General features: G+C 36.4%; 1 protein-coding gene across 9 annotated transcripts in view; it reads left to right on the top strand.

The window, feature by feature from the left end:
• INPP4B (inositol polyphosphate-4-phosphatase type II B) overlaps positions 1–22,601 on the top strand; it is a 958,716-nt gene that overhangs the window by 844,835 nt on the left and 91,280 nt on the right. For all 9 annotated transcript variants that reach the window (XM_072621124.1, XM_072621125.1, XM_072621132.1 and 6 more), the window contains 3 exons: positions 589–706; positions 3,892–4,032; positions 11,990–12,087. In XM_072621124.1, the coding sequence (XP_072477225.1) occupies positions 589–706; positions 3,892–4,032; positions 11,990–12,087 (357 nt within the window). The remainder of the gene's footprint in view (positions 1–588; positions 707–3,891; positions 4,033–11,989; positions 12,088–22,601) is intronic.

The raw sequence follows: 22,601 nt of genomic DNA, 5'->3' as shown, positions 1-22,601 counted from the left end.
GAAACCTTTCATACTCAGATGATTTTATTTTTCTAGTTTGTTTTGAAAGTGTAACTGTAGTGGATTTTAATATGGAACCCTAAATTTGTCATCTTTAAACACAGATGAGTCATATTGCCATTTAATTTCAAAGATTTAATTGTTTGGCCTATCATCTATTCAGAGTTTATGGAATACAAGTCTTCTTCCCATAATGCTTTCCCAGTCAGGGCAATGGGATAAAAAGATAGCATGGTTCCAGCACCAGGAGTTTGTAATCTAGCCACTATTAGCATTGATGGAAATTAAATATCAGCTGACCAACATCAAAAAGGCATTTTCTTTTTACTAACCTTGTTAAAATTCCCCCCAGCCTCTAAGTAAGTATGTGCCATTTTCCTTCCCTCTAAGAAGTTGGAGTCTGAGAAAACCACAGTTGTTTCAGCCCTGAAAGCCAATCAGGTCCAAGGGAAAGCTTTTCAAATGGAATCATTGTACTTGGTGTACTTCATTCAAGTACCTAGAGTCAATTCCATCATGAACAGATAATCTCTGGTAACATTTTTTTCAAATGACTTGTTTGTAATGAGAAACCTTTTCCCTCTTCAGGTGAAGAAATTGGAATGCTGGAGGATATGGCTGTTGGCATTTCAGATTTGCAGAAAGTAGCATTTAAAATAACTGAAGCCAAATCCAATGATTTTTTGCCAGTTATAACCGGAAGGCGGTAAGTGGTGACCATTTCCTAAGTACCACGTTCTGTTGGACCCATAGTATTACTTTCTTGCAGAAAAGCTGAAGGTATTAAATTTAAAACTAGAAAGGATCTTCATGTTCTTCAAGTCCAATCCCCATCTCCAAATTGCTGGTGACTTGACAAAGACTCATTGATAAGAATCTCAGAAATGACTTGAATCCAGGTCTTCTCAACTCCAAGTTCAATTCTGTACAAATTATACCATGCTGCTTCTCTAATAGGTGTGAATGGAAGTGAAAGGGCTTTTTTCTTTCTTTCTTTCTTTTTTGGTTTCTATATTCCATTTTGTTACAAAAATACTGTTGGTTATGTGGATAAAATCAACATCTAGCAAAACTCAAACATCAGAAGGTCAAATTAGGAGCAATTGGAAATTGGGGGAAAAAATCGAACTTGATCCTGATATCATGGAAAATGGCATCAAGTCAAGTCAACAAACATTGAGTAAGCACTTTTTTGTGTACTAGGTTCTGTGCAAGCAAGATAGCTTCTGCCTCAAGAAGCTTACATTCTAATAGGGGAAGGCAACCTATAAAAGGAAACTGAAAATGAAAGGGTTAGACAAGGAAAGATAAAGATACCTCATATGATGGACCAGTAGAAGTCCAGAGTCAGGAGTGCACCGTGGGCATCAAGGAAGACATGTCTGGCCTCAGAGTCCTTCTTAAAAATGGAAGTTCTGGGAGGAACCAGCCAATCAGAGGGAGAGGCCAAAGGAGCAAAAGGCACTTCCAAAGTAAGAAATCCATGTATTGAGAGCTTCCAAGATGAAGAGTTTTCCATGGCATAGCAGTAGCTCTAACAATTAGAGCCAGGCAAAAGTGGGATAGGCTGCCTCAGGTCATTGATTTTCTTCCCACTTTAAGTATAACTCTTGGCAGAGGGTAATTGACTACTTGTGTAGAGAAGGGATTCTTTTTTATTTATGGTTAATAGATAACCCTTGAGCTCTCTTATGACTCTGAAATTCTGTAACTCTGTAAATATTTGTAGATCTTCATGACGATGACTCTTATTTTTCCTTGTATTAGGATCTAAACCAAACCGCCAAGTGTTTTTACTTTTTGCGGGAATAGTTTCCTTAATAGCTTCATAATTCTTGAGATGACTGTAAATTAAATTCAGCTAAAAGCAGCAGCATTTTAGAAAAAAAAAGATGTATTTCCTCTGTCAGGGGTATATACCTCCATTTTTCTTAATTATTCCTGACAATTCACTCCCAGATCGTAAGCCTTCCGAGAAGAGTTGGAAATAAATAGCTTAGAAGGTCAGAGCGTGATGGGTAAAATATCAGGAATAATTAAGAAAAATGATGGCATTGTAGAGGAGTCCTCAAACAGAAGAAAAGCATTGCTTTGTAAATCATTTCAATCAGAAAGGCCCCAATTCAATCATTACTGTTCCTGACTATTCATTTTCCCCTTTGTAAAGGCACTGGAAAAAGTCTGGTTCAAAGTAGGCCTAGGTCCCTGGAAACATTGTGACTGGAAGGAAGAGAGCCCTCTTCTTACTGCCCCTCCCCTTGCCCAGGAGCAAATAATTTGAGATTCCATGTCAAAGCATGAAAGGAAACTATTATTCCCTGTATGCACTCATTAAAAAAAAATAAAGTCTATGTTTATTTCTGTGAGTAGGTAAGATACTGAATTGCTATCTAAGTAAAGGCCAAATCAAAGATCACTGAGAAAGATGAAGGGAACCCTAATCTCATTCACAAAGGTAACATGGTACATTTTATTTCTAACAACGGCTATTTTCTTTAATAAAATTGAGGGAAGCTTAGAAATAAGTCTTCCTCTCACTTTGCTAGCAGTGCTGAGATTAGCACAAGTAAAAATCATGTTACCTTTATATTCAGCACAGAGCAACTTTCTAGGGGAAATTGAAAAATGCTTTGTGTAGGAAGAGGTTTATGTATGTCTAGTATTTTTTGTTTCTTACTCACTCATGCAAATCCACAGAGAAATAGCACAATGTCTTTTATCTAAAGGGCACTATATAAACAGGGAGTCACTGATGAGAGGCAAAGTGGCCCAAGTGGATAGAGGTGTTGGATCTAGAATCTCGATGACTTAGGTTCAATCCTTACCTCTGACACTTCATCTCATTGAGCCTGTTTCTCTACCTGTGAAATGGGGATAATGATATGTATCAATCTACCTAGTAAGCAAAGTATTTTGAAAATATTTTAATACTATTTATAAATGCCAGATTTTTTCCCCATGTTCCTTCCTAAGAGGTAGGTAAATAGTCAGCTTTCTAATACAAAGACCAGTAAACAAGGATGACAACCACAGATAAATGATACCTGTAGGAGAAACAATACTGTTCCTCATCACTGAGTTCATAACAGTTCAAAATGGCCATAAGGCACAGCTCCCTGGTCACATGCAGAGAGCTTCATGGTGATAATATCTTTATGCCCTTCCTTACAGGGAGAGAAACTAAGAAAAACAAGAGAGAGCTGATAGGACCAATGAACTCCTTGCGTGTCTTAGATTATAACTTTTATTGCTCCCAGACTCAATAAAACTTCAGTATTAGCTTATACTTAGACAACTTCACTGTGGTTTACCTTAAGCACAGGTTAACTCCTTATATTTTCATGGTTAAGTGACAACCAGATTCTACTCTTTCACAAATCTTGAAGACACAGCTCAAAACTTTGGGCTTGGTCCAATGATTAGCATGGTGGTCAGCACATAGTAGGTTCTTATTAATATATATATGCTTTTGACTTGGTTAATTTTCACTTTGGTAACAAAACTGTGGTTATTGGCTCTTGATATCTGTGACCTTGGGAAGTTCAGCTCACCTCACAGAACTTCAGTTTCCTCCTTTGTACAATGAAGCAGTGAGACTAGAGATGGCCTCTAAGTCCAGTTCCATCTCTAATTTAGAGATCCTATGATCCATTGATCATTTAGTGAATGTTGTTTTCATATTTTTCTATAAATGATTTGCCCACCAGACAAGTAAAACTTACAAGAATCATCAGCTCCTTTCTCCAATAAACCAGTAAGAAAGGACGTCTCATTCCTTTTACTTTTAAATTACGTCCTCCTAAAGGGATGCCTTGCTCTTTATCATAGAATCATCGCAATATACAGGATGTGAAACTCTCCCCCGCTTTTTTGTTTGTTTGTTTGTTCTAGTGAACATTATGTAATAGAGGTCAAGCTTCCAGCCAGGATGTTTGAGTTGCTGCCACTAGAGATTAAAGAAGGGAAGCTGTTACATGTATACCCACTCCTCTTTAATGTTGGAATCAATGAACAGCAAACTTTGGCAGAGAGGTAAGTCTGCAGTGGAATTGGAATTCATACTACCACTTCTCTGTGATGCGCTGTGAAGTCCCAGATGTTTACACATATGGGACTTGGTTGGAATCAGGCTCAACATTTTCCCTTCTATCAATCCTAATTTGTTAAGCAAGGGGAAAACATCAGATTTAAGGCAGCCAGTTCCAGACTCAACCAAAATATGTGATAAACCAAAGAAAATATGAAAAGATATATTGAAATACATTTGAATGAACAATCTGGTTTCACAAGTAAAGATCTAGTTCAGTAAGATCAGGGTGAATTAACTGAAGTGTAAGTACCTTGTCAGTGATAAGCACTCTCAAGTGGTCGTTTTCATTGACCTATTCCAAATCAAATGTTTCATTTTACTGTAATCAAAAAAAATTACATCCACCACTATGTAAACTCAGCAGTCAGCAATGAATAAACCTTTATTTACATATTACTTAATAAACATTCATTAATTATTATTACTGTGTGCCAGGTACTGTACTAGACATTTGAAATAGAAATATAAAAAAGAAACCTAGTTCCTGTTCTCAAAGATCTTCCAGTCTAATTGGGAAAAATAACACATAAAAGGAAGTTGAAAGGAGTGGTGGGGAGGGGTGTGTGTGTGTGTGTGTGTGTGTGTGTGTGTGTGTGTGTGTGTGTGTGTGTGTGTGTGCGTGTGTGGAGAGCTATGTACTTAACTCAGGGATATGGTGTAAAAGTCAGAGTAGTGCAGCCACCAGAAATGAGGAGATGTTCTGAGCTAACATCCCTCCTTAAGTGAAGATTTTGGAGGTCATTGCTCCACCCTTCAATCAGAAGTGTAGAGCCAAGTGACAAGGTGGAGCACCAACTCCTTTTTTTCAGTCTGGGAAGGGTTAGCTGCAGTAAGAAATTGTCAACAGCTGTGACAATTGTTGTTGTGTTTGTCCTTCATTGCTGAAGAAAACCATGCCATCAGAGAAATGATGACGTGACTTGCACTTGACTTTGTTTTGAGTGAGGAGGGCTCTCCTTCAGAGCCACCTGGATCCAGTGACCAGATATTCATCCCGATGACTGGAGATGACCCAGGATGCAATGGGAGACATTGACCCCTTTAGGCCAAGACTTATTCAGGTTCTCACTTAGGGTAAGGTAACGCCCATTCAGTGAATAGGTCTTTTTAAGAAGTAGTCAGGGGATGGCTCTTTTAATGAGGCAAAGAAAAATAACTACATCAGGCTGGGAGGGAAACAGCAACAGTTACTATTGATAATCACTCTTAAGCCAGAAGGGTGTAGAAAACAGTCCTTAAGTGGAGCTTGGGAAGCTCCAGCAGAATATAAACAGGCTAGCCTTGTACCTTATAGTTGTCCTTAATAGAGCAGTTTTATATCTTGCTGCCAAAACTTACCAGCTGTGTGACCCTGAGGAAGTCACTTAATCTTTGTTTGCCTCTGTTTCCTCATTGGCAAATTGGTGATAATAATAGCAGCTGTCTCCCAGAGATATTGTGAGCATCAAATGAGATAATCGTAAAGCATTTATCATAGTGCCTGACATTTATTAAGTGCTATATAAATGTTAGCTATCAATATTATTATTCTTAAAATATTAATTACATCATATGAGTCAGATGGTAGTATACCTTTTTGAAAGCATTTAAGACTATCCCTCTCCCCCCACCCAGTTCCTTGGATGCTCCCTGATGTACAAAAACATCTACTTCTGTAACCTTTGAATCTTGATGCTCCTGTATTGTCAGCCTTGGACACATATGCAGCCTGTCATCCCCATCAGCTTTTCGAATGGTAAAGATTGACATTCTGCTTGCTTCTTGACCTACAATAGCAAACCTGGCCTGGTCACTTCCCTACCCCTTACCCCCAATTTCATGGCTGGTCTTTTCCTTGATCACTGCTCTATTCAAGGCTTTGCCCAACAGAGTATTTTAGAATCTTCATTGATGGTGCTCAAACCCCACCAAGATACCTTTGTTTGTTTGTTTTTGCTGCGGCTACAAAACAAAAACTAGCCTTTAAATGTGTTTTTCGTTGACTAAATATAACAAAGAACTTCTGGCCCTATTTTTTTAGTAAGCAAACTATTAGGTTTCTAACAGAAAGCCAAAACGAACAGCAAAGGTGGCCAATAAAAGTCACATTTATATCTACCGCTTGGGATTGCCTTTCTAAAACCAAATTGTTTCTCTGATGTGTTCAAAATAAAATCTGGGCTTGCTCACACCCTACCCTTTCTCCTATATGCTGGCTGTGATCTACTATATAGCACTTAGTATCATTACTGAATTAATTTTCAGAAGTAGCATCAAGAATCCATGGAAGGATTTTACTTGTCACCAGCCATTGATGAGTGTACTCTAATCTTGTGTAGTCAATGTGTTTGTCCTTCGTGTCCGTATAGGGCAATTTTTAGTTAAAATGATTTTAACAAGGAGGCAGACAATTGCTTTATAAATAAAGTTTAGAGTTAAGTATACTGAAGATTATTCCAATAAGAATCCATTGAAATAAAAATCAATGGCAAGTTTTATGGCACATTCCTAGTGGCTTGTAATCTGTCAAAAAATATGACTTCAATGGGATCAGTAGGGCCATTGTCAGAACTGTATTTCAATATAAGTATTCTCCTTTGTCATCCTGTGTATTTTATTTTATTAACTTAAAAACATTATTCTGAGGAGTCCATAGGCTTTTATAGGCTGTAGAAAAGGGGTCCATGACATTGAATGGTTAAAAATCCCTGATTTGGAGAAGACAGACTTTTACTTGCCCTAAACATTTTTTTTAAATGTCTCCATGTTAAGTCAATTCAGTTCATATCCACAAGAATTTATTAAATGTTTGCTCTGAGCAAGACACTATTCCTGGCACTGGGAAAACAAAGGAAAAGATAAAATATGGTCTTTGTTTTCAAAAGAACTAACATTCTACTATGATGTTGGAAAGGTTGTTTTATCTTTCCCCCCCCATAAAGTTGAGGCATTACCAGCTCTGGATAACTTTTTGTGACTTTTACCTAAACTTGTCTTTTTTTGACAAAAGGCCTTCTTTGGTTGCTTTTGTATGACAATGGTTTTCACTTTGATCTAGTCAGAATTGTCAATGAGAGGATCATATGACACTGGCAGAAAGGAGGGATGCTTTGCCCTGCACATGCATATGAATTTCTATTCTATCAGAAGTAGAAAGAGACTTATGTAGTTATCAGAGTATGAAACCTAGAGCAAAAATAGAACAGTTGTGGCACAAAGGAACACAGAGGAACCAGAATCAAGGTCTGCATACCAGTGTAGCTCATTGGATTATGCTGACAAAAGTAAAAGTCAGATAAACAGTCAAGGGTAAGGAGAATCCCAAGTTTCTGAGGAAAATAAAGAAGAACAAAGGCAGGCATGAAAATTTGTTGTGCTTAGTGGATGTTCCTAGGAATCATTACTTTATAGAAATTTTGGTCTCCAATTCTGCCTATTTAAAGGGCCTTGCTTGGAATAACAACGTAGTGAGTGGAAGCCTTACTGTTGTTTTTTCTTTCCCCCTCTCTCTTTCTGAGTTAGAACATTCTTTCCAGACAATCTGATCTTTCATACTTCTGACATGTCCAATATTAACTATTGTTTTATGCTGCATTATATTGAGTTTTGGTTCTAGCTGGAGTTTCTGAAATGTAAAAGTCAATATCTAACCTGCCCAGTTGCACAGCTGTGGAATGATATTATATAATTATATTATTAGATTATAGGTAGTATATTGCACCAACTCTGATTGATGATAAAGCCCTGGATTTGGAAATAATATAGAAGGTATGGTTCAAATACAAACTCTCCAACATATTAGCTTTTTGATATGAGACAAATCATTCCCTGTCTGAGACTCAGTTCTTAATCTGTAAAATGTTGGAGTTGAATGAGATGTCCTCTAAGCCCTCTTCAAGCTCTAAATTTAATGATCTTGGGTCATCTCCAGTCATCCTGATGAATCTGTGATCATTGGATTCAGATGGCTCTGGAGGAGAAGTGAGGCTGGTGACCTGCACAGCCCTCCCTCACTCAGAACAAAGTCAAGTGCAAGTCATGTCATCATTCCTCTGATGGCATGATCTTCTTCGATAATGAAGGATGAACACAACAATAATGATCCTACACCTCACATCTGAGCCTTTATCTCCTCTCTGGTGTATCTTGCTAGATACAAAGGTTTTTGGGTTTTTTTAAAGTCATTTTTACATTGAACCTGGGTTGGATGACCACAACTTAGAAGGAAAGAGAATGGAAATATATCAAAAGACAAGGATTTTAGTTCTGTGTCTATCACCAATTACCTTAGTAGTCTTAGGTGGCAAGTTACTCCAAACATGTGTGTTTGTCCTTTGCTGCTAAAGAAGACCTAGCTGCCCCTCCAAAGATGTAAGGATATCTCCCAGTAGAATAGGTAGATGAGAACAATTTGTTCTATTGGCCATTAGGGAAGGTGAAGCAGGTATTGCAGGCCACAATCAAACATGGGAGACACCAAGGTCATCCACTGCATCCTGGGTCATTGCCACTTGTCCTGACTTTTGCCCTGCCACTGGACTTTGATGGCTCTGGAAGAGAGAGTGACACTGTCAACTCTGTGCAACTCTGTCTCACTTAAATCCAACTCATGGGCAAGTCAAGACATCACTTGTGATGTCTTTGGTCCTCTTGAAAAACGAAGGAGCAGTGACAATGATGACAACAACTTTAGCCAATCAGTAAATGCTCTGAGTTTCACTTTCCATGTCCTTACACAAGGGAGTTGGATCAGATGACCTCTTAACTTGAAAATTCTATGAATCTGCATTGTTATTGGTCATTATCTACAAGATTGTTGACATATCTAAGTGAAATAAGAATACGAACAAGAAAAATAGCTGATACTTATATAGTGATTTAAGATTCACAAGGCATTTCATAAATATTATCTTATTTGAACTTCACAACAACCCTACAAAATAAGTGCTCTTAATATAAGGAAACTGAAGCACAAAGATGAGAAATTATTTGCCCCACATCACATAGTATATGTAGGAGTGTTGGAAATATGATTTGTATCTTCTAGTCTAGGGTCCCACCACCAACCAAAACTGGTGCATTATATTATTATATTACCAACAACATAGTAACATATAATTAAAGATGAAGAAACAGATGAAAAGAGATTACGTGTCCAGTCTTATCGAGCTCAGGTCTTTCTGATTCCAAGGCCAGCACTTTATTATCCACTAAACTGTCTAGCTGCCTCAATAGAGTTATCTTCTCTGGATACAACATGTGGTCCTATCTTTCAAATAGTTACTTTCAAACAGATGACTGTGATGAAGAAAGTCACCAAAACATTATAGTAGCAAGACACTTTTAAGATAATTTAATCATCCATATGAATCAGAAGAATACCTTCCCTTCAAATCTAATATAGACGTCTTGTTCAACTACATGACTCCAATGTAATGTATTGTGGGGAAAGGAGGCCTTTTGGCATCATAGCTGAAACAAGACAGATCCATATCAACCCCGCTGTGTACTAGAGAGTGGTACCATAAGGAAAATGAATGAAAAAGAAAATCATCAAATGCCAAAATTTTGTGGCAGGTTTTTGATCATTAACAAGATGAAAAATATTATCTTAAGAAGGGAAATCTGACAGTGGAATGGTAAATGGGCAGAGAGTAAAAGGCAAGAAACTGTGGGAAATGTTGGTATCATTTGGTTACTGATTGAAATCAGAGTGAGGTGGAAGGAGTATAAAGAGGAATTAAAGATGACTCCTAAGGGGAGGAATGTAGATGGTATTACAATATGGTTTGGTTTGTGTATTTGGAGTTGAATGAAGAATCAAAGACTGCTGATAAATGGATTAATGGCTGCCTGGAGGGATGTCTCTAATGGAATAATATCATGCCTTATTCTATTTGGCATTTTTCTCAATGTCTTGGATGAAAATATAGGAATGTTCATCAATTTTTAAGCTGATAATATATCAGATGACAGAACTGGAATCCATAAATGTCCCCGCTAGGTAAAATGATGCTCTCACATTAAAAAGGTGAAATTTAATAGGAACAAATATATAACACTTGCTTAGGTTCCAAAAAATCAGCTATACTCATGTAGAATGCGAGAGATCTGGAAATAACATTTATTTTAAAATGATCAGGGAGTCTTAGCACCGTATGAAATTCATTATGCATCCATATTGTGATATGGTAACCAGGAAAGCTATTGCACTTTCAGACTATAGTCGTGGAAGTGGAGGAGTCAACTCTGAGATGATCAGAACACTTATAGACAATAACATTCAGTTCTGAGCACCACTTTTTAAGTGATAATTTGACATACAGAGAATAAAGGGTGTTGGTGTCCTGTAATATACATTTATTCATAAAGCATAATTAATTATACAATATTCTGAGGACCCAAAGATAGAAAGCAAAATGTTCTAAGGCCTCAAAGAGCTTATATTCTATTGGAGAAAAACAACATGTACATAGAAAGTTAGATGGATGGATGGATGATAGAGGGATAGAAGGATGGATAGATATTCAGATGAGATATAGATGATAGATGAATATGTGTGTATACATATGTGTGCATATATATATGTATATGTGCATGTGTGTATGTATATATCTGTGTGCACACACACACATAGCAGATAAAATGATACAAAATACCTATGAAGGATGAATAGTAGCTACTAAGGAAATCAATATCGGCTTCCTGTGGGACATAATACCTGACTTAAATTTTTAAGCCATTCTGTAAGATGAAAGTGAATGTTCCAATATGAGGAGAGCCTAGGCAAAGGGGAAAAACACATAAACAGCTTATAACTGATTTGCCTGGATGGTTCATGATGAAAAGTAATGTGCAGTAAGCCAGGAAAGGCAACCTGGAACCAGACTGTAAGGGGCTTTAAGAGGCAAATATTGGAATTTCTCTTTTATCCTTGAGGCAAAAGAGACATACTGGAGATCTTCAGGGAGGGGAGTGACATGATCCGATTTGTGCTTGAAAAATATCAGTTTGGCATCTTTGTGAAGAATGAATGAGAAAGGGTAGAGACAATACAGGGACCTCAATTAAAAGATTACAACAGTAATCCAATTGAGAGGTGAGAAGGAGCAGAAGCAGAGTGGTTGGTGATTGGGTGAGTGGAAAGATGGGATAGATGTAAGATATGCTGTAGAAGTGAAATCCACAACATTTGGCAATTGGTCTGAGAGGAAAGAACAGCCCAAGATGACTTCTTGAGATACGGAAATATAAGAACATTTGAAAGCTTGGAGGATATTTTTTTTTTCCTGAAAAGTAGAAGGTTTAAGAAGAGGGATAAGGAAGGAAACCTGTCATTAAAGGTTTTCAAATACTTGAATCTAAAGCACAAAATTGTATTCCATGAGAGATCAGTAGGTCAAAAGGACAAACCCAGTGTCAGCCCAAGGTTCCAGGTCCAATTAGAGGAAAGAAACTATGTACAAAGTGGTAGAATTCCTGTAATGTCCAGAGACTGAAACCAAATAAGATGGCATGACAAAAACAGATCTGAGTATTTTGGGGAGTTCAAAATGGAGCCAATGTTTGTGTTGAGATGGAAAACATAAGCACTCGGCCAGATACTCTGAGAAGTCTTCACCCTTCCAGCCCAGAAGAGAAAGCAACAAGGCAATCTAAGGGTCATTGAGGTTTTGAAGCAGAGAAAAAGGAAATTAGGATGTTCACACCCATTGTTCTCTTTCTTCCCAGAAGGGAAACCAGGTTATTTTCTGATTGTCAGAAAGGGTGGGAAATATTCAGAGGTTGAAGAAAATGGAAAAATTGAGCCAGATTGAAATATCTGTTGTAGGGAGAATCCATAAAAACAGAGATTCCCTTCTTAGGAAGCCTTATGATCATAATTTGTTCTCATTCCCTTCACGCTCCTTCTCTTTCAAGGTTTGGAGATGTCTCTCTGCAAGAAGGGATTAATCAGGAAAACTTAGAACTCCTCAAGGAATATTGCCAGTTGTTTACTGAAAAGATGCCTCCTGATTGTAAGTATGCACTTTCTTGAATATTTGGACAAAAGGAATAAAGGGAAAGGCGATTATCTCTATCGACTTTCTGAGATCGAGCTGCTGATTTACAAGGTGGCATTTGAAAGATCTGTGGAGTTACTATGACCTCTTTGAAGTCATATAGTATCTGGCATGTTTGCCATGGCCCTGCTAAATATCCAAAGTAAAAGATAAGTAAGGAGTAACTACAAATTCAAATGAGAGTTTATCGAAAGTTGGTGTATATCAAATAGTCATGTTAGATATTCTGCATATGGTTAGTTTCTCTAACCCTGTAGCAGACAGACCATAAAGATGTATTGAGGACAAATATGGATAGGAAGAAAAACATATGAAATAATAAGGATGAATGGAGACATTTAAAAAATTAAAATCATTACCACATTTTATATCATCTCAAGTACATTATGTAATGACAATCATAACAATGTGAGACACTTGCTTCAGGCGCACAAAGCTTAGGAGTCAGTAGGTCAATAAACATTTCTTAAGCACCTACTGTGTGCCAGGTGGGCATTTAGGTGGTGCAGTGGATAGATTGTCAGGAAGACATCTTCCAGAGTTCATATCTGGTCTCAGACACTTACCAGCTGTATGACCCTGGGCAAGTCACTTAACCCTGTTTTCCTCGGTTTCCTCATCTATAAAATGAATGGAGAAGGAAATGATAAACCACTTCAATGTCTTTGCCTAGAAAACCCACAGTAGGGTCATGAAAAGTCAGATAAGACTGAAAATGACTGGACAACAAAAACCAATAACATTCCATGCACTGTGCAAATGTTAGACATACAAAGAAAGTAAAAAGCCAGCTCCTGCCCTCAGTGAGGGAGGCAAAACATAGAAAGAATCTGAAAAGGGGGTGGAGGTGGTATCAGGCCGGTGCAATGAAGAAGCAGAGCTGGGTGGGAAATGAAGAGATTGTTGCCTGTGTTGTCCTTGTTAAATAGAGGATATGGGGTGTGTGTGGGGGTGCTTCTCCTTGCCCACCCTATAACATCTTCAATCAGAGGGAAGGAAAAGCATCGAAGGCAAGGGGTATTTAGCTAGTGGGAGTTTCCAAGCTGATGGATTCAAGTCTTGTGGGATAACGAGATTCTGATAAAGTCCAGAGAAGTACAGCCAAGTGGCAAATGAAAAGGTGCATAAAATCGGTGAAATACTCCTCTCTAAATAAATAGATAAAACACTTCCCCTAACCCACCATGCCATTATGATGGGGCAGTAATTTGATATTCCTCCATTAGCTCATCATTGTTTAGTGGAAAGAGTCCTGGATTTTTTTAATTAGAAGAATTGGGTTCAAATCTTGACTTGCCTCTCTTCTTACCTCTCTGACCTTGTACAAGTCATGTAATCTTCCTTGAGCATCAGTTTCTTCATCTATAAAATGAAAATGTTATAGTAAATGGCTGCCATGGTCCCTTCTTCATCTAGAACTATGATCCACTTTAATTGTGTGACCTTGCAGACAGATCTTTTCATCTGTAAAATGAGTTGGCTGAAGGAAGGTGGGACAAGATTAAGTCTTAAAGTTTCTCTTAGCTCTAAAATCTCATGACTTGTAAAATGCATAAATCCCCCAAAAGAAGAAAAAAGTCACTTTATTTTGACATCATTCAGCTTTTTTCTTGCTGTTACAAGACAATTGACACTTTAAGCAGTTCAGCAGCAGTGAGCCAAGTATTGATTTGGAATTCACTCTGTTGTAGCACACAGTCTTCCCATGTGGAAATGGAGCAGAGATTAGGAAAATACAGAAAGTGTGTGTTGCTTTAGAATAGAAGCTGGAGCTATCTGTTTGTCATCATAAAGTACATTCTTTTGTTTAGCTTTATTTTTTTTTAAGGGAAGGCGCTATCATTAAGACTACAAAAGCTTCTTGCCCTGCTATGGTCTCAAGAAGCATGTCTTATGCTTATGAAGCACATATTACAGCGTACTGAGTTCTTTACATGAAGGCAGGAAGTTCTGTGTGACCATATGAGAAGCATCTTTATGGATAAGTCCCTTAACCTCTTTCATCCTCAATTTCTTTATATATAAAATGGGCAGAGTGATTGATACTACTTAGAGGATGATTTTGAGGGTCAAATGACATGATACATGTAAAGCATTTTTAAAACCTTAAATGGCTGCATACATGTCAAGTATTATTCAAGGTACTTAATCAGATGTAAGGCAAACTGTGATCAGTAAATTAGAGATACAAAAAGTATTTTGTCAGTGTTAAGAGGAAATGAATTCAAAGCTAGGGGAATGAAGGAAGTTTTCCTGGAAGAGGAAATTCTTGTAATATCTCATTTGATTCTCAGAACACCAGCATGAAGTAGGTAACAGTTCACATTTATACACTGCTTCCAAGTTTACAAAGCACTTAGCTCATGACAAATGCAGCAAGGTAGAGAGTGAGGGAATGATAATCCTTATTTTCCATTTAGCTCAATGTCCAGCCCTCCCCGAAAACTCTGCGACCCACAAAAATGAGATCTATTATCAGATGTTGAACCTAAAGGGTTGTATTCTCTTTTGGCTCATAAGCCAACATTTGGAATTTACTCTGGGAAATTTCCAGAGTCATGTCTATATTTCCCCAAATATAGATGATGAGGTCCCTAGCTACCCTATAAGCACCTGAGGTAGCAAATATATGTTGTGTAAAGGACATTCTTCATTTCACACTGTGGAAAATGCCAGAGATTCAAAGGGTTCACAGAAGTCCATGAGTAGATACAGAAAACATATAAATAGCCTATAAATTCCCCTCAAGAGAAAATTAAACTTTAGGGTGATGACAGATGTAACACACTATTCTGTCTACCATCTTTCCCACAGGGCCTTACATAATCTCTCCCAGGTTTCTACTTCTGCCCTATGGTTTGGGCTCTCCATAGAAGGCAGACAATCTAAGACTGCTAAACTTGCAGCACCACTCCCAAAAGAACTTTATTCTTCAAATAAAAGAAGAAGGCCTGTTGGCTCACTTTTACAGACCTTTTCAAAGGGGTGACTATCCTCTCTGTCTTCTGAGAAACAGACTAGAGGTTGTTCCAAGAAACAGAAGGGTAAAGGGAATGTTTTGTTAGGATAGAGGAAATTATATATTTGTAGGAAAAGAAGAGTGAGCTAATGGAGAGAGTAATAACTGAAGTCTAAAGAAAAGGAATAATGAATTAAACCAAGACTTATGATGAAAGTGGGGGTGGGGAAGTAAATGGAGAGAAGTATCGGTGGAGTCAGGACACAAATACAAGAAGTTAAGATTGGTGAGTAGGGAGAATTACCTCTTCCTCTGAGATGATAAGGAAGAATGAAAGTATAGGTAGAGACACAGAAATTTTGAAGTGTGGAGGAGAGAAGAATTTAGCAAACTCGTGAATATTTTGATCTCAGGAAATGAAGAAGTGGAACATCTGCTGAGAGTAAAGGGGGCACCATTGGGGCAGGGGACTTGCAAGAAGAAAAATCTTCAGAGTAAAGGAAATGGAGAAATTCTAAAGAGAGATGAGATTTGAATACAAGGATTTTATTCATTCATGTGCTTAGCACAGGATATGGCAAATAGTAGACTCTTAATACAGATTTATTGATTGATTAAGGCAATATTGTTTAATGGAAAAACACCAAATTTAAAGTATGAGAATACGAGAGCTTTGAGTCCTGCCTCCTTCAGTTGCTATTGGAGTAAACTTTGGAAAAATATTTAGTCAATCAATCAGCAAACATTTATTAGAACCTAACTAGGTGAGAGTCAGTGTGCTAAGTGTTGAGGTTGAAAAGCCAAACAATTGGAACAATCCCTGTCCTTGAGGAGCTTACATTGTATCTAGAGAAAAAAAAAAAACAACTTCATACACAAGTGTATGGAAAATCAATATGAAGGGCAGGGGGAATCAGGAAAAACCTGATGAAGAAAATGGTGTGTAAGCATGATTCTGAAGGAACTATGGGATTCTAAGAGATAGAGGTGAGGTATAGTGACAGAAGATGGGGTGTCATAATAGAAACATAAAGAAGGTCAGTTTGCCCTCATACTAGGATGCAAGAAAGGGAATGATGTATAAGAAAATTAGAAAGCCAAAAGGGGTGCTTATATTATATTCTAGAGGCATTAGGGAGCCATTGGCCTTTATTGAGTAGAGAAATGATGTGGTCAGACCTGCACTTTTGGAAAATCAATTTGGCATCTGGGTGAAGGATGGAGAGGAGGGGAAAGAGACTTGAGGCAGGGAGACCAATTAGGGGCCTTTTACAGTAGTCCAAGCAAGGAGTGATGAAGGCCTGAATTAGGGTGGTAGCCATGTAAGTAGTAAAAAAAGGGACAGATTTGAGAGATATCGAAAAGAGAGAAATAACAACATCCAATAACTTTTTTTTGTTTTGTTTTGTTTTATGTATGAGATGAGGGAAAGGGAGATATCAGAGATAATACCGAGGCTGTGAATCTGGGTGATTAGAAGGATACTGGTCCCTACAAGGTAAAAACAAAATAGAGAAGTTTGCAAAGTAGGATGGATTTGGAGGACAAATATAGCTTAGATTCTTAGTGCCTCAGTTTCCTCACCTTCAACTTGGAGGTACTAGTCTAGATGGTCCTCTAGGATCCCTGAAAACCATATGTATGTTTCCTTGGCAGAAGTGAAGTGAAATAGCATGAGGGCTTTCAGTAGACTGAATCTGAGGTGATTTCCTTTCAGGATTTCTTCTAGCATATACTATGTCCCAAAACAAAGCTTTCCTTTAAAGCAACTATGCCTGCATGTCCATACACATAGGTGATTTAGAATGCTTTGCATTTAGATTTTAATTATAATTGGTTATTTGCCCTCAACACTAAATATTAATTTTTAGTAGCAAAAAGAAATTTACTGCATGGGAAATCTTAGACTACTTCCTTGCCTCTAATATCTGCTTACCTATTCTGAATGGAAGAATGAAAATGAATTGAACAATGTTCAATTTCTCATAAATTCAAATATTCTTTCCCCCTCGTTTGGTTGCCGTGGTGAGAAGGGGGTGAGATTTCATAATCTAACTTCACTGGGTGTTTTCCCTTGTTCACATTATTTATAACATCTTCACTTGGAGGTATTCTCAGAGATTTCACTTTCAACTTTATTTCTACTCAAATCAATTTTTCAGGGACTTTTAACACATCTGAGTATATGCTTTGAAGGTGTAGATGATGATTATTAACAGGTGTGCAATGTTCAGATGAAGCTGGAGCTACTTTATGAGCAGCTTTGGAATAAACACTTGAATGAAGATTGTCGTATCTCCTGAAAACAAAGAGGGCTGTTTTTCTGCTGCTATCTGATTGAGAATTAGCTCCTTCAGCATTTAGGGAAGGCCTGAGGGGTCCAACACAGTGATTGGCACTGAGGAGACTAGACAAGATAGATACAACAGTCCCTGACATCAAGGTGCTCAAAAATCTTAAGAGAATAAGAGAAAGTGGCAGGAGGAACTGTTTCACAAAGATATGAGAAATCTTTTTATAACACCTAAGGATAGATCACAGCATTTAGAACTGGAGACATGAGTCAGGTAAGCTCCTCACCGTAGAGCTGAAGAAAATGAAGCAGGAACAATGAAACTGCCTTGATCCAAGTCCAGAGAGCTAGTCAATAGCACTTGTGATTTGATCAAAGGTCCTCTGATGCCCAATTTAATGCCCTTTCGACCATAACATAAACCTTTAAAATGAAGATGTGTTTCTAGCTAGCTCTTAATTTTTCCTAATTCATACAACCTTCACTTTCATTCATTTCTTATTCATTCTCTTTATTTTTGCATCAGTCATTTTCAAATATATTACCTCTCCCTTAGCCACTGAGCTTTCTCTTGTTAGAAAGAGAAGAAGAACGAAAGGAGAAAGAGAAAAGGAAAGGCAGGAAAGAGAAATGAAAGAGGGAAGGAAGGAAGGAAGGAAGGAAGGAAGGAAGGAAGGAAGGAAGGAAGGAAGGAAGGAAGGAAGGAAGGAAGGAAAGTGAACACAGTTAACTAAAACTAACCAATAAGGGAAGTTGAAAACATACATAATATTTCCTAAGAAAGAAAGAATGAATAGCATATATTAAGTTCTTACTATGTGTCAAGCATTATTTTAAGTGAGAAAAAAAGAGACTTACTTCCCCTGGTCTCATGGAGATCACATTCTAATTGTGGTGATAACATAATAACAAGTTCATTGGCAGAGTAGATGAAAAGGTAAAAAGTCTTAAAGGTACAGCAGAGAGCTGGACCATAATGCCTCCTCTCTCTTCTGAAAATAAGAATTTGATCATTATAATGGCATAGCATTGGAGCATATTTTCTTATCCATTTTGTTAATGTTATTATAGTCATTCCGCATATAGTTCTTTCTGGTTCAGCTTCTTTCATTCTACATCAATTCATAAAAGTATTTCTATGTTTCTCTGAGTCCCTCAATTATTCACTGTTTATTACAGTAATATTGCATTCCATTAATGTAACTCATTTTGTTTTCCATGCTTTTTAGCCCAACCATAAGCGATGAATATCCCTCCAATTATTTGTTTTTAAAAGGATATTTTGTAATACTATTTACATAATTCTAAAGGGCATCTTGATAGATTGACTTCCAGTTATTTTATTCATTTTGAAGTTGTCAGATTATTCTTTCTTTCCCATCCTCCGGACTTTTACCATTGTTATGTTGAAATGATGATGATTCTTTTAGAATTAGGTTGTATTCAGCTACTTTACTGAAATGATTATTTCACTTAGTTTCTCTGAAAATTTTCTGCAATTTTGTAAGTAACCATCATGCCATCTGCAAATAGGGATCATTCTGTCTCTTTTTTGATTATTATGTCTTTCATATATTTCTTTCCTTTAATTGTTATGACGACCATTTCTATAACTATGTCAAATAATGGGACTCAAGTATAGTGTTCTTGTTTTATGTATATTTATTGTGAAAGCTTCTCATGTTTCTCCATAGCACTTAGTACTATATTTTTTTGTCTATATATTTTTTATTCCATTAAAATGATCATTCTATGCATATTTTGGGGAGCTTAGCATAAATAAATGTACTTAAAAAACTTTTTTCTACTTCTCCTGGTATTTTTTTTCATTGTTTTTGGTTTTAATGTGAAAATGTGTTGATTTTCCCCCTTGAAATTGAGCCATCATTGCTTCCATGGTATAAATCCAAATTTTCCATAGTGAAATTTTGTTTTTGGATATTTCAGTACAGTCTTTATGGTATATAGTTTTATTTGAAATTTCTGTTTTAATATGCATTAGTGTTATTGGCTTTTAATTCTCCTATTCTGCTTTATCTCACTCTAGTTTAGCAATTAGAACCAACCTGATCTCATAAAAGGCATTAGGTGGAATGATTTTTTTAAAATCAGTTATTGAGGATGATTTGTTTATAATAGATATTAATCACTTTAATATGTTTAATACCATTCTAGTTCTTCCCTAATCCCAATGTGGATTGTTCACTTTTACTTTCTAATGTGGCTTGTTTAAGATCTCAGTTTATTTCATTAATTTCAATACTTTATATTTTTATAGAAAATCATTCCCTTCAAACTCTTATTTCTGACTACTGTAGGTTCTGACAATTCTTTTTAAATTAACTCTCTTATGAATTTGCCTTGTTGATCTTTTATTAGAACAATTTATGTTTTCTAATTTTTTTAAAAAATTCAGTTAACCAAAGATATATTGATTTTTGTTAGTTTTCCCCAGAAAACTTACCTCTTATTTTTTCTCTCTTTGTTTTAAATCTTATCTACTCCTGCTGTAATTGTTGATTTTTTTCTACTTTTGTTTATGAATTTTCCCTTATTTATGTGCTTAGGTCATTAATCATATCTTTTCCTGTCTCTTTAATGAATGTTTTCAAAACTGTAATTTTTTCCTCTAAAGACTACTAGTGGCATTAGAAACATTTTGGTTTTTTCCCTCATTGTTTTCATTTTTTTCACATAATTGTCGGTTTTTTTGCATGTGGTTGAATCTTTGATCCACTCACTTTTCTGGATATTATTTAGGTATGTATATTTTGTTTTTGATTGCTATGTTAAACAGCGATCAGAGTCTTAAGAAGTATAAGTGACAGAATATTGAGAGATTCACCATCCCATGTGGAACTGTTGACATCATAGGATAATACAAAAGTAGAGCAAAACTTTCTAGTTTCTTATGTCACAAAAAGTACCATTTTAGGACCCAAAGGAAAGGATCAAGTGTAACTACATCAATTTTGACTGGATAACATCATTTTATTCTTTCTCCTCTGTTTAGAGCTATCTTCCTCTCCAAGCCTCCCTCCTCTACCGTGGGTCCCCCTTTTTATCCTTTGAGAAATATTTATTTTGTGTTATGGAATAAAATGGGGAAGAATGGCTAAAATTTTATACTTCATATTAGAAAAAGATCTATAGCTTTTACATATAATATAACTAAAACATAACAGTATATAATATAAAAAAAACACAGTGTAACATAACAACATAACACATGACATAATGTAATATAACACAATTTTATATATTTATAATAAACTGAAAACTTATTATTATTAGAAAAATAAGTAAAGATATGTAATGTCCAAACAGAAGAAACTAATAGTCTTGTCATACACTGCCGTGATCAGACCACGTCTACGTTAATGTGTTTAGTACCAGATATGATGTTTTGAGAGGACACTGATGTCCAGATGCCCTCAAAAGTATTCTAGTTTTAAATTTATCATGTGATATGCTCCTTTAGTTTTACAGTATGGATTTTTACATTATACTTGAGTTGTTTTAATTTCCTTAGATGAATAAAAATAATGTCCTTTATGACTAAGGATTCAAAATATGTTTACCTTTAAAAATAAAATTTCCTGAGCATTCTCCCATTTTAATGCAATATGTTTTGCATATCTATGGCTTAAGTGAATGGAAAGGAGGTAGTCAGGATGCTGAGATATTAAGGAGACCATTCTATATTACTGTGAGTGTTCATCCTTCATTTCCCAAGAAGACCATGCCATCAGAGAAATGATGACATGACTTACACTTGACTTTGTTTTGAGTGTAGGAGGGCTGTGCAGGTCACCAGCCTCACTTCTACCCCAGAGCCATCTGAATCCAGTGACCAGATATTCATCCTGATGACTGGAGATGGCCCAGGGTGCAATGGGAGGCCTTGGCCCCTTTAGGCCAATGTCTATGCAGGTACTTACTCAGGGGGAGGTAATGCCCATTCAGTGAATAGGCCTGTTTAAGAAGTAGTCAGGGGATAGCCCCTTTAATGAGGCAAAGAAAAATAACTAAATCAAGCTGGAAGGGAAATAGCAACAGTTATTACTGATAATCACTCTGAAACCAGAACTAGGAACTAGTATTTTTAAAAATTTTATTACAGGGAAGGAATGGAGGAGTTGAATAGATTACAGGGTAGTGATAGATAACCCCACACACACACACAAAAGAGTATTAATAAAATCTTCTCAAATGCAAAGAAAAAAATAAAGAGATGTAAAATGAGAGAAATAGACCATATTTGTTGCTACTTTGTTATATATAAATGCCTTTTAAAAAATGCACACCATAGAAGTGTACAATTTCTGATAGGTTTTTTTTAATATGTTGAAATGAATATTTGTTGATAACTGTTAAATTCATATTAAAAATAACCAAACTTTTTTTTAATGGAAGAGAGAGGAGGGAATCTGCAAGTTTTTAAAGTCCTAACATGTGAAAGAGGCACTAGACCGGTTACAGATGGCCCCTGCACACATGACAAGGAGTAACTAGAAGCTAGAGAGAGAAAGATTTAAGTTAGATATAAACTAAAAATTGCAGATTATTTGAGTAGTTCCAAAATGAAACAGGACAGTTTTAGAAGACTGAAGCCTCGCTGACTGGTTTGAACCACTTATTAATAATATTGTAGAAGCAATGCTTAGTTAAATACAGGTTATTCCAGATGGCCTTAAGTTCTCTTCCAGTTCTGCAATCCTGTCATTCTCTGATTTTGTGTATGATTCTCTTTTTCAGAAACTGGTCCTAAGATATCAAAATAGATCTGGACATGATTAAATAATTCACTCATGGCTCCTTAAAAATAACAAAAGCATACAAAGGAATTAGCCCACTCTAATTCTACCATCCTTCCTTAGTACCAGATCCTGTAGCCTGTATTTCATAATAACTGAGTCAGAGGAGATTTCTTTTTATGTATTTTTTAAATTACCTTTCAAGTTTTTGCCATGGGTGATCAGAACTATAAAATTCATTGGAGAAAAGAGATGAAAGTCTATGGATCAAAAATATCATTCAACTGTGATCAGTCTGAGAGTTTTGATATTTGTTTTCTGATATAGCTTTTTTAATTTGCAGTTTGGAATAATTCTTCAGGAAATAGTTTCATTGGGATTTTGTTTATTCTTTTTCAAGTTTTTAATGCATCCCAAAGAATTACATTTTCCAATTTTAAACCATCTCTATCCGCTTTCA

The sequence above is a fragment of the Notamacropus eugenii genome, chromosome 6, assembly GCF_028372415.1.
Source record: "Notamacropus eugenii isolate mMacEug1 chromosome 6, mMacEug1.pri_v2, whole genome shotgun sequence".
NCBI classification, from domain to species: domain Eukaryota; kingdom Metazoa; phylum Chordata; class Mammalia; order Diprotodontia; family Macropodidae; genus Notamacropus; species Notamacropus eugenii.
Note: the sequence above shows the minus strand (reverse complement) of the source record. Positions and strands in the feature narration are given on the sequence as shown.